General features: G+C 42.9%; 1 protein-coding gene across 1 annotated transcript in view; it reads left to right on the top strand.

Annotated features, from left to right (window-relative positions):
- GLIS1 (GLIS family zinc finger 1) overlaps positions 1-12182 on the top strand; it is a 201878-nt gene extending 189696 nt beyond the window's left edge. Inside the window, exons 8-10 of the mRNA XM_067300496.1 lie at positions 1636-1820; positions 8268-8435; positions 11656-12182. Of these exons, the coding sequence (XP_067156597.1) occupies positions 1636-1820; positions 8268-8435; positions 11656-11792 (490 nt within the window). The 3' untranslated portion in view covers positions 11793-12182. The remainder of the gene's footprint in view (positions 1-1635; positions 1821-8267; positions 8436-11655) is intronic.
- Positions 12183-12241: the final 59 nt, after the last annotated feature.

Below are 12241 nucleotides of genomic sequence, written 5' to 3'. Positions count from 1 at the left end.
CCTGCTTGCGGCTGGTGCAGGGCCACGTCTCCGTTCGCGCTGTTTGAACGGGCTGCCAACCGGTTTCTGCTCCCTGGCTGCGCAGCCTCGGAAGAGACCGCAGGTGGTAACGCCAGTCCCGTCTTTGTGCACCACACACTCAACGCGTGAGAGAAGGTACAGCCTTGCAGAAGATAGGACTTCTAGCTGGGCTGAGGGATGGTGCGTTTTGGGTAAAGTTTAACTGTTTCTCCACTGAGACCTTTGAGAGCAAAGTACTGCCGCGAGGGGGCTGACCTTAGTGATCAGGGGCTTTTTAGCTATTTTTCCTTGAGCATCGGCTCTTCAGCACTTCAAACTCTTGAGAGCGTTTGCTCCCGGTCACCTGAAGAGGGCCCAGGCGTCCCGGCGCTTCCTTCCCCTCGGCGCAGCGGCTGCCAACCTGGACCCTTCACTGGCAGCTGGAATCAGGGCTGTCCCCACTCGGTGCCAGCCTCTTCTTCATCCGCACTTGAAACCAAAAGCAAACAAGAGCTTCTCCTTGCAGCTTGGCTCTTCAAGATGTGCTTTAGGTCTCTATTTATTTTACGTATTGCTGGCTGTCGTTTATAGAGGGGCAGTTACCATTCTCGAAAAAGGTTTGTTTTCCGTTTCTTAAATATTTGGCTCGAGTGCATCCTTGGCGTGCCCCATTTCACATTACTGGTTTATTGCTTCCGTTTAGTTTTGGGATACTGAGACTCTCTGTGGTCTGTATTATTTGCCTAATTTCCCTGGTTGGGGAGGATGGGGGTTATTGCATCACAGGATGAGCTTTGGCTGGTTGATTTATTTAAACCCCTCTTAACAGAGTGTCACTGCGACCCTCTGTCACTGCGGCAGCTTTTGGCAGTGTTCCCCAGCCTGTCATGTTAAATTTGATTACACTGTTGTCACCAGTATGTCACGGTTCATCTAAATTTACCTCTTGAACCAGCTGCCATGCAGTGCTTAGACCAATGTCGAGAAGAGGCTCGCTGCAGCCATTCGAGGCCATGCTCCGGCTCATCCTGGGAACGCCTGGGCTGCGCCGGGTGCTGCACGGCTGGCGGCACCCGGGTGCCCCCGCGGCACCCAGCAGTGCCACCCCAAGCGAACCTCCTTCACGCCTCTCCTGTGAAAGGATAATACCATCTTTGGGGTTAAACCCAAATTTCTGCGTCTGAAAAACCTTCACGCTTTTCTCTGACTTGGCTGAAATTTGGGTATAAAGCTTTACCACGTTACCGCCCCTAAGGCGTTTACACAATTTACTTGCATTTACTCGCTCTAACTACGTTCTACACTTTATTTTGTGGACGTTTCTCAGCTCACAAAATTTTAAATTAAAACTGAGCTGTGTCTAAAGTTGCTCGCTGAGGAGTGGTGTCATTTCGGTCCTGTCGTTAGGGTTAAAGTAGGAAGTCAGTGTACAGGAATATACAGCAATTTCCAACTCACTTTCCTGCTAATGACAACATGAAAGCGCCACTGTACTATTGTCTTTTCTATAATAAAATTCATACCTGCAAAATAAATGTTTCCATAGATGGGGAGCATGGAAATAGGAGCCTTTCAAGTGTTTCATTTTCCCATTTTTGTGACATGATAAAGCTTTTCTACCTTTTCTTTTTCTAGGCTTGCTCCCAACATAATCTCTCCGCTCGTCAGCCCGCTGAAAGCATTAGTGCCCCCGTCCCTGCTGCAGAAACATGGCTCTCCACCGTCGCACAGCCAGTCACCAAACGGGCAGCAGTTTTCTGCCGTACCAAATAAACCCTACGCTCCGTTTCAAAACCAGTCTGTACAGCAGGGATCGCAAGGTAACTTTTTTTTTTTAAGCTTTCCTAACTCCTAACCGGGGAAGAACAACTGACTGCCGTTGTTGCACTTTCTGCCAATACCGCCTTATTAAGAGACTGACAGTGTTTCAATGGGAACTCCTAGTTTTAGAGTGTTTTGATTTATACAGGGTTAAAATTTGCAGACCACTTCATACCATCATGTCTTATTAGAATGCGGGAAGCTATCGCAACAACAGATTTATTGCTTTTATTCAGTGCTTTTTTAGGACGTGCTTTCAAAGGTCCTTATGAGAATAAATTATGCCCCCAAATAGCTCTGTGATTTAACAATGCAGTGAAATATTTAACCCTGCCTCACTCTTCAAGTGTCAGTAGAGGATTCCTCTCCCCGCTCAGGAGCTGTCTGCTAGCTGTGCGCCGTGTCTAACTAGTCACCCACCTCCGGTTAGTCTGGAGAGGGTGACGCAGCCAAAGCAACGTCATCTGGTCCTGAAATAGATGGGTGCAGCACACCCCGGCGTCCGTCCACTGCTAGGGAGGCGCTGGGCCATGAGCTTAGACAAACACAAGTTATTTTGCTATTTAGTATTTGGAAGTTTAGCATATGTATTGCTCCATGTAATAGTATCTGTAAAGGTACTTTGTAGAACTGTCGAGGGCCGGTTTGATTTGAGGACAGGAACGAGAGCAGCTATTTCACTGCTTAATTTAAGACATTTTTCTGAATTCTGAATTGCCTGGCCTTTTTAATGGGGAGCTTATTTTCCTATCCCAGAGTTCTGTTGTGGGAACTGATTAATGTTGCTACAATTTTTGAGGTATAAATTAGCAAGCGATATTATTATCACAGACTCCTCCAGTAACAGGAGCTTGCATATTTAAGAAATGTGTTATATAACCCAGATGGTACGCTGCTTACGCGTGGTAAATACTCACAGTAAAGAAGTGTGCAGGACATCTGTCTGGTTGCAAGTATAACCAAGCATATAAGTTTGTACAGGCAGATAACCAGTTTTTTGAAACTCATTTCACAGCTGTAGTATTATTTGTATAAGGTCATTTTTGGCTGGGCAAAGTATCACATGTGATCAATTCACCAGTGGGCAGAAGAGGAGGTTTGCTCTCTCTGAACATGCTCTAAGGCTTAGTTTGAAATGCAGGATTTCAGCACAAACCCAACGGCAGAGCACGGCTGTAATGGGGTTCAGCGTCCCAACAGTTCCCTGTGCCCTTTGGTCTCCAAGGGGTATTTTACCTCTAGTTTGGGTCAAATAACTTAAATACTCTAAGGTTGCTTGCCTAATTTTGCTCTTTGGTTGGACTGACTTTGTCTGAAAAGCTAAAGCATATTATATTAAATGATTTGTGCTGAAGGAAAAACTAACTCAACCTGATGCTCAACAGATTATTCAATTTAAAAAGATTAACTCTGTGAGGGAAAAGTGGCAGATTTATGATAGCATATAATGATATATGATTATGTTACTATAATGAGCTAAATAACTACAAACCACAAGAGGAAAGTTTAGCAGCTCATTATTATGGCAGAAACAAATGCATAGACAGAACAAGTTTTGAACCACTTAAATAAATTGACTTTACTCCTTAAGAAAACCACATTTCCTTTTGCATGAATTGTTGCTTTCTAAGTGTTATGTCGTGCGGTTTTGAAAAAGCAATAATTTTCCACGTTGGCCAAATGTTGAAGTATTATTATAAATTCATTATGGAAATGGTCATTCCAAAATCAATTTTAATTAGCAGCCTTTGAAATGAATTGATCTGTAACCTGTACCTAGCTATACTTGCCCTAAGCCTTTTTTGCAACTCGATTCATTAATAGCACACTTTTGTAATGGAATCTGTAGTAACTTGGGGGGCTGAATTTTTGCTGAAAAGGGGAATACTATTTAACTCTGGCTCTAGAACTAGGCATCTCTATAGAAGCGTATAAATATTGTGATTCTGTAATTTTTAAAAAAACAGCAAGCATCAGCAAGCTGGTAGCAGAAATACTGATAATGAAAGAATAATAAACTGACATTATTTATATGTTTAAAGCTAGTCATAGTAAGATCACATGGAAATTATTATATGCTGAAAGAATTTGGCAGGCAGAGGAATCCTGCAGTTATTTATACCTGACATGGTTTCATGTCAGAAATTTTATGGAATTTGAAGAGCTTGGTTTTATTTGCACATACATGTAAATGACATGACTTAACAAGCTGGCATTTAATAGACATATTCCAATTATTTGTTCATTACATCATTCATTTTAAAACTGCTTGAAGTTTTCTAGGTTGTGCCTTAGAGAAATAGAGGCAGCCAGTGCACTGTGTGAAGTGGCTAACTGCAGCTTTTCTGTCACAAATTATTTCAAAGCAAAATTGTAGCTAAATGTTTTGTTTGGAACCCAGTTTATTCCTTTATTAACTGTTATATTTCTACATCTACTGCACATAAAACATTTAATAGTGATCATTTAAGTGACAGGACATTTAGTCAATTCTTCATTTGAAAATTAACCTCAGAAAAATTGATTTAAATCAAACAAACTGAAGGAAAACCTGAAATCCATTTGGAAAAAAAATATCAGTGAAGCACTAGTTGCCAAATTGGTGCTACTACACTTGTGCTCTCCTAGAAGGAGCAGCCATGTTTGCACCAGACAAGCCTTCTTGATTACTTCATATTTTAACCACTTAAGGGAGTCTTTTTGAAGAACCTGTAAAAAGTGCTCCATGTTTAGCTTTCTCTAATCAACCATATGTGGTTGTTAATTGAACCATTAGTTATGGGACTTTAATCACATCTTAGCGTCTAATTCTTTCTGTGCTATGCGTGGAGGGGGCAATCCATGCAGGACAGCATTTCAGAAAACCTGAAGGAACCACAACTAAACAGAAGGAACCCAAAGCACCTTCCTTTCATACTGCACCTTTTGGAAATGTATACATTGCAGGAAAGCTCTGGCTTGTATTGCATATGCATATGCAAATCAAATATTATATTGCCTGCAAGCAGCAGGTTTCATCTCCTGTGGTTGTATGAAACGAGTAAAATCCTATCTGGCAGGAGCAACCATTGCTGCAAAGGTCCTCGTGGCTGCTTCAACCTCACATGGTCCTGGGCCTTTGCGCCTTTTGTCTACTGGCTTTGGTTTTCAGGAGCACTCGCCATTTAAACAAGCTGGCAACCTGCCCTTTTTATTAGTGCAGAAGATCTGCGAGGCTCCGATCCTCCGGAGCCGTGCCAGGCCAGGGGCCTGAGCCATCTTTGGCCAAGCAGCTGCCTTGCCCCACGCCTTTCAGGCTGTTCCTCCCCCGGCCATCACCATGCCTCCTTCTACACACATGGAGCATCTTCTGCACTGTTCCCCAAAGCCTCTGTCCCTGCCCTGATAGCGTCCCACTGACTCAGCCTTTCTAGAAATCTAATGAAAAGGAAGTAAACCTTCAATATGTTACTCAGGTCAAAAGGATTAAAAGTAGCGTTTTTAGTATCATGGTTTGCTTTACCTAACCAATATTCTTGCTGTAACCTTTCCCTTCCTCCCTCCATCCTTTTTCTTTAGTTTGCTACCAGCCTTTCTCACATCTGCAAGCACACTAGGACAGGAACGATGTATTTCTCTTGGGTTTCCTTTGGGAAGTGCTTTGCAGAAACTTGGGCCTGGTGAATGCAATAGTGCAATATTGCTAGTGTTTTCTTACCTGGTCTCCCCTCAACGGACAGTTCCCATAACACTTTCTATGCTCTGCCTTTTCTGATGATCACTCAGCGGTGCTGACAAGTAGACATTGTAACTCGAAGGAGAATTTGGTTGCTTATGGCAGCTCTTTTCCAGACTTGCGATTTTGAGGCAATTCTTCTCTGCCTCAGCTGTTTTTTCCTGAGCAGCTAGAGTATAACTTAAAGCACTTAAAAGAAGCCTTACCCATAGGTCTTGAGAAACCCCTGGATCCAGCTAGTTTCAATCCAGTTCTGTCATGCTTGGCTATTCTCTGCTTTTCTGAGCCGCTGTGCCAGTGCTGTAGATCATATTTAATTGATTTAACAAAGGCAGGCTTGGGAGCATGACGAAAGGGCAGCAGTTATAGAGAAAATACACGTCATGCCTTCCCTAGAAGTGATATGTATAGCAGACATTCTGGAAAAGGTTCAGCTTTTTCTCTAGCAAGGCATATAAAGTGCTCTCTGCAACCAGTTATACCTCATTTGAAGCCAAGTGTCCCATTTTTTTCACTGCTCATCTAAAAAGGATATAATATTTTTAGAAGGCTTACAGCAAGGAGTTCATGTTTTGTAAACAGAGAAGTCAGGATAATTATCAAAAGCCAATCAATAAAGCACTGTACCTAAAACCACCTCAAAAGATGGCTTTGCTACCTCTTGTAAGAGCTCTTTGGTTTTTTGAGCCAGTCTGTCCAGGCATTAAATAGAGGTGCTGTCTATTTATTCCAAGGAAGGACATGCATCATTTAATATTCAGCGTTCCAACTTTCTAGGCCTTCTTCTACAGAGCAGCGAATATGGACAGCTCTGGTACAGCGTGCATAGTGTCTTTATCTAATATAGTCGTCCATTAGTACTTCACCAATCATGGGCATCAACAGTTTCGTTTTTTGTGGCAGAGGCTCATAGGTTCTCAAGAAATGAATCAACTAATCCTTGCACTTCCAGCCAAAGCACATATAAAATTGTGAAACTTCAGAGCAAATCTTTCACCACTAGATGAGTTCATTGCATTTCTGTTAAAGAATTGCCTCACTTAATCTGATTTACTACCACCCTAGAAAACACGACCAGAATTAACAGTCAGACCCTGAGCTTTACCTGATATTATCTACTTCATCAAACTTTGGTACTAAAGAGAGAAGGCAGAAAAAGACAGGAGATTTTTCTTAACAGGAAAAAGCTTATACATTCAATGATTTGCAAAGGGACTAATTCTGCCCTTTACTCTGGTGATAGGCACAGCTATTACATTACTAAATAAACAGACTGAATAGCTGCACAACTGGCCCAGCAAGCCAAGCCTTCAGCGGGCGAGTGGAGCCGTGCTGGCTTCGATCAGCTGAGGAGCCGGGTTTGCCCCCATTTGGCTGAACTACCTGGAGCTTTTGTGGCAGTTCCTTGGGAAATGTCAGTCTAACTGAATGAGAATGGGGAAGAAAGAAACTGCCCCATCCTTTTCCTGCCAATTAGAGAAAAATCCTGATGGCATTTTCTACTAAATTTTAAGCTTGACTTAGTTTACTTAAGTTACCTGTAAGGGAAAGAGCATCATTTCAGAAGGGACCTTGACGAGCAAGTGACAGACCTTGAGAGAAGCTAAGAGAGACAGTTAATCTGAATGTGCAATTAATGTGAGATGCACCTGGAATCCTAATCAGGAAGAGGTTATTGGGGCAAGAGGAAGAAGGAGAATTAAATCAGGCCATGTTTGGCATTAAATCTTGAGGAATGCTTTGAGATCAGCCTTGTGGGAGCAAAAAACATCTTCTTTTAGGATGTTGGCACAAACTCGTAAGTTGTAAAATTCCTTCCTTGGCATTTGATTTGTCCTTTACTGCTAAATATCTTTTGCTGTGTCCAGTTCATCCACAGCTTCTGCTGGCAATATCCAAACTGCTGGTCTGCTGGTAATAAGATATATATATATATATATGTATATATGTATAAAGCAGGAGATGAGAAATGCAGGGAATGTGGAGCAGAAAAAGTCAAACATACCCCAAAAGAAGCATGACTGAGGCAGCCAGAGACCATACAGATTTCTCTTGGCACCTTTTGGAAACAAGAAGAGCCTCTGACTGAACCCAAAGTCTTCATCTGACATCCATCTGGCATCAGGCCTGCACCTCTGCTTCAGTTCTCCTTGCAGACTCTGGCCCCATGTGTTCAGTGAAGGGTTTTCATTTGAAGTAAGAGCACACTGAGAAAGGAGAGGCTTAAGGTACTCTTAAAGGTAGTTGGAATAACTAATACTGTCTCCAGCAGTGAATAATGCACACCGGATGGGAAAAGGCTTTACTCCACTGAAAACAAAGCAGTGTTTTTCATTAAAATACTGCATTGTTGTATTAAAATTAGCAGTAATTCATTATAGCCGCATTCCCTTAGGAGCTGAGCATCCTGGACCTGATCCAGTGAAGTACTTACTACTTAGCTTTGAACACAAGTGGGCTGTTGACTTCATTCAGGCAGTGTCTTCAATTGCTTGAAATTAAGCACATCCTTGAGATTTTTGCTTGATGGGGATCACAGTCCACAGCACCTTGTGGGACTGAGCCTGATGTAGGTTTTGTATTATTGCACCTTACAGAATAGCATGATCATTTTTCCATAGTTAAAACTGAGCAACTAAAAAAACCCACAATAGTAATGAAATACTGTGACAGAAATGGAGCTAATACCATGGCAGTAGTGCTAAAATGTGTGTGCAATCTCTGTTTTCAGGTTACCAAGGCAGCTTTCATTCAATACAAAACTGTTTCCACTACGGCGACTGCTACAGACCAGTGGAGCAGCCTGTTGCCGGTGACGTGCTCCCGGGAGACTCCCACTGCTTTGCTCCCCTGAGGCAGAACGGCTACCACTTACTCAATGCACCTTTAGCTTCCACAGGTAATTTATTCTGCCTATAAAGAATTACCCTTATGATATTTTTAGCAGGAGGGGGGAAAAAACACATTTTTACATCAGCATTATTACAAAAATATGTTTGTGTTAAAAACTCAGTCACTGAAACTCATTTGCATCTATAAAAATCCCACAAGGAAAGCAAATTTGTTTTCTTTAATCCTTCTGTGTTTGGCTGATGGACAAATTCTCCTTTTATTCTAATGCTGCATGTCACAGGGAATATTCGCCTACAGCATAGCTGACAAACCAGACCCTTCTCACCTTTACTGCATGGGCTATTCGTTGTACATCCCTTCAGGTACGCTCAGGCAGGCTCTTACAATCAGATCCAAGTCGAGCTAATAGTTAACAAAATTCTGGAGAAAATATTGGCATCAGGGACTTCCTATCCACCTAAGAATAAACGGATGGTTTTGTCTTGCAATACCGATGTTGACAAAACAGAAAGTCACTGCTTTGAGAAATGTAGCTAAAAACATTAATTTGTTCTTTTCTGTTTGGAAGAGTGCTGCTGCACGTTCATGGCAACTGTATTTTCCCATTTAGCTACATGATGTAAATTTTGCAATGAGTTATTATAGCTAGATGACTAAAACAAATATATAAGTACTCATTTTTACAGAGGACTTTTTTCTACTTTTAAAACCACAATTAAGAATTGGTAGAATTACCAAATCAAACACAACATTCTCCAAGGCTTGTCAGAGCCATGAAACACTACCATTTGCTGCAGTCTTTACTTACATATCTCAGAGAGATTTCTCTTCATGTCTGGATTCAGGAGGGTACCTCAGTTAAGGACGATACTGAAAACATATGTTTAAATGCTTTCTGAAATGGGGCTTGAGTCCGACCACAAAATTAGAGTTGACTTTCCTGTTTGTTTTGTATTAAAGGCGACTGTGTTGAGCGAGATGTGCATGCATTTGTCTGGTGTTCCATGCTAGAAATTGTATGCATCAGTGACCAACACAAGGGAGATGTTTAAGCTGGAGTTTTGACTTCAACTTTGAATTCTTTTGTGTTATTCATAAGTTTGATGTTACTAAAACGTAGGGTTTTTTTCATGTTAACATCAAATTTCAAGTTTGGATTGACAGATTGCAATATTTAAAGAACAGACTAAATAAACTTTCCAAAAGAAATTGTAGGCACAAAGAATAATGCTATGGCAAGACACCAACTTCAACAACAGTTGATTTTTTTTCTGTCTGGAGCTAAAATATTATGAAATGTTTCTGTGTAATATTTTTGTTTTTAGAGTAGTTATTGAGGTATGCAAATACTTAGAGGCTGAAACATAAATATATATGAAATATATAAATCTTATCTCATCTCTTTGTGTAAAATAGAGCCATTCAAGTTTGCGAGATTCATCAAGGCTATGCATTAATTTTTTTTTCGGGATTTTATAGCCCCATTAATATTAAATGAGATCTCATCTCACAGGAATGCCACATGTGACTGGCAAACAGCTGTTCCATGAATCACATTAACAGTCAATAAATTTTTATTTTCTGTTCAGGGCTTTGGATAGTTTACTCTATCTGGAATCTAATAATGATTTCTGGGGTGAATGCTTGTCTTGGGTTTTGTCCATCCGTGGCCGTGTATCCCCCCCGTATACAGGCTCATCAAATGGAAATTAGCATAACATAAACACCCGCAAAACTTAGCAAAACCCTGCTCACCCCGCTTGCAGCGACACACAGCGCTGGGCGGCTCGACTGTCGGAGATGCTGGCTCTACACTGCGTGCCCGGCAGCAGAGTTTGATCCATAAGCTAACAGTAAATTAGTACGTCATAAGCAAATGCAGAAGCAGAAATAAGTACAGAATTTGATCTCTAATACTTACAAACACGCCTAAGATCCCTTTGATTAACTTCTAAGGACTGAGCCTACGGTTCTTTGAGAATCGGGGCTGGCTGTGCAAGGCCACCAGGTCAGTCTGTCGCTGCCGCGGCTCCACGCAGCCGTGGAGGCTCGGGTTGGCCTGGGGCAGCCTCATGTCAGCCACATGCAAACCCCGCTTGCCTTCAGGACTAGACAGGCTGAAGAGGTGAGGGAAACGCTGAAGAAGAGAAGAAACATTACCCTCATTTTGCAAAGGGGGAACTGAGGCACAGAAGGACAGAGCGGATCCCCAGCGGCCCCCAGAGCCCCTCTGTGGAGCGGAGCCTGGGGCCCCAGTCCCAGGGCTTTGACCATCCGGCTGCACGGACACTTGCAATTCATGTCACTGCGGTTCATTAAAAATGAGTCCAGCTGGGCTGTAGTAAAACGGGCACATGCCTGTGAGCCGTGGCTGGCCAGTGGCAAAAGCAGGGTGAGGGAGAGAGGGGCACAGCAGGGAATAGCCATGTCCTTTGGGCCAAGCAGTGACGCTCTTGCTTTGAGGGACGCTGCGGCAGTGCAGCTGCGGCAGCACCTGGTGGCCGGCCCAGCTGGACCTTTCCAGGGGGCTCCGCGGCTCGGGGAGGGTTACGGCAGCTGGGAAAGTTTCATGTTATAAAAGGAAAAGACGAAGAGTTTCTTTCCCCACCCGTAACAGCTCTCCGGCAGCCTGGCAAGCACCAGGCAGATGGGGCAGGCGAGGAGCCAGTGGCACAGTAAGCTCTGGTGGGCCAAGGACGAGGTGCTCGGCCACACTCCTTTCTCCCCCTTTGGAGAGGGACGGTGCCATGCCTGGCCACCGGGCAGCTTCGGGACACACGGGCACACCTGAGCCCAGACGGCCTCGTGTCGGCCCTACGTGGGCATCCACAGGACCCAGGTCCTCAACCTCAAGAGCAGCTGGGAGACACATGGGACATTTCCCTAAAGCCATTAAAAGGAAAAACACACAACATGAGAGGACTACATCACTTGCAGCGCGCAGACTAGGCTCCTTGCCCGTTCATTGTTTTGACGCCCTGTTCAGATAATAGCTGTAATGTCCCAAGAGAGCTGTGCTCCGATACTTGCACTTCGCTTGCAAATGTGTAGCTCCCCGCAGAAATGCATGGGAGACTCATACACCATGACACAAATGCCCACGGAGATCGGTTTGTGCATCTCCTGGGTGAGGCTTTGATGGTAAAGTCTATTGTCTTTTCATTAACGCTGGGCTGTGCGGCATAACCCCCGGCCTCAAACCCTGCTTCCTTCCTTATATGTACTGCGGCACTAAATCATGTCCATGCGACTTGTCACGTTTGCAGGCTATGATGCGATTTCTGAAGCACAGTGTGTGTCGGAAGACATGGTCTCCAACGGAACGGATGAAAACGGATTCTTCCAAAACGGCGCCTTTGATCATTGCTTGAATCACATTCCCTCCATCTATACAGACACCTAAGAACAGTGCCGGCCTTGTTTCCTTTATTATACCTATAACTGTATATGTAATAACAAAGATGTTGTTCAAGTACTTTTATTTAGTCTGTATCCCTATATGTGCTCATTTAAATAAACACCTCACATTTACCAAACCATTTTATACATGAATAGTCTGTGTAAGGTACTATTGGAACCTGTTCCTTTGCTGTGGCACTTTGAAATTCATGCTTTAAGGGAAGGAGGAGCAGTTGAAGCAGCTTGTTTTGTAAGTTCTCTCAGTAAAGTGTAAATGTAAGTTATATAATAAACTTGTAAAGAAGGGTGTTTTTTTTTTCTGAAAAGTATGTTTTCAATTTCAGAATGTTGGTTCCTTTAATCAGTTTTCATTTAATTCATTGGTCTTTTTTTTTTTTTTTTGGAACTAAAAGGATTTTTTTAATCACAGACCTCATGTATATAAAGATCTCC

Source organism: Apteryx mantelli, chromosome 8, assembly GCF_036417845.1.
Source record: "Apteryx mantelli isolate bAptMan1 chromosome 8, bAptMan1.hap1, whole genome shotgun sequence".
Lineage (NCBI taxonomy): Eukaryota > Metazoa > Chordata > Aves > Apterygiformes > Apterygidae > Apteryx > Apteryx mantelli.
This window is presented reverse-complemented; position numbering and strand designations above follow the sequence as displayed.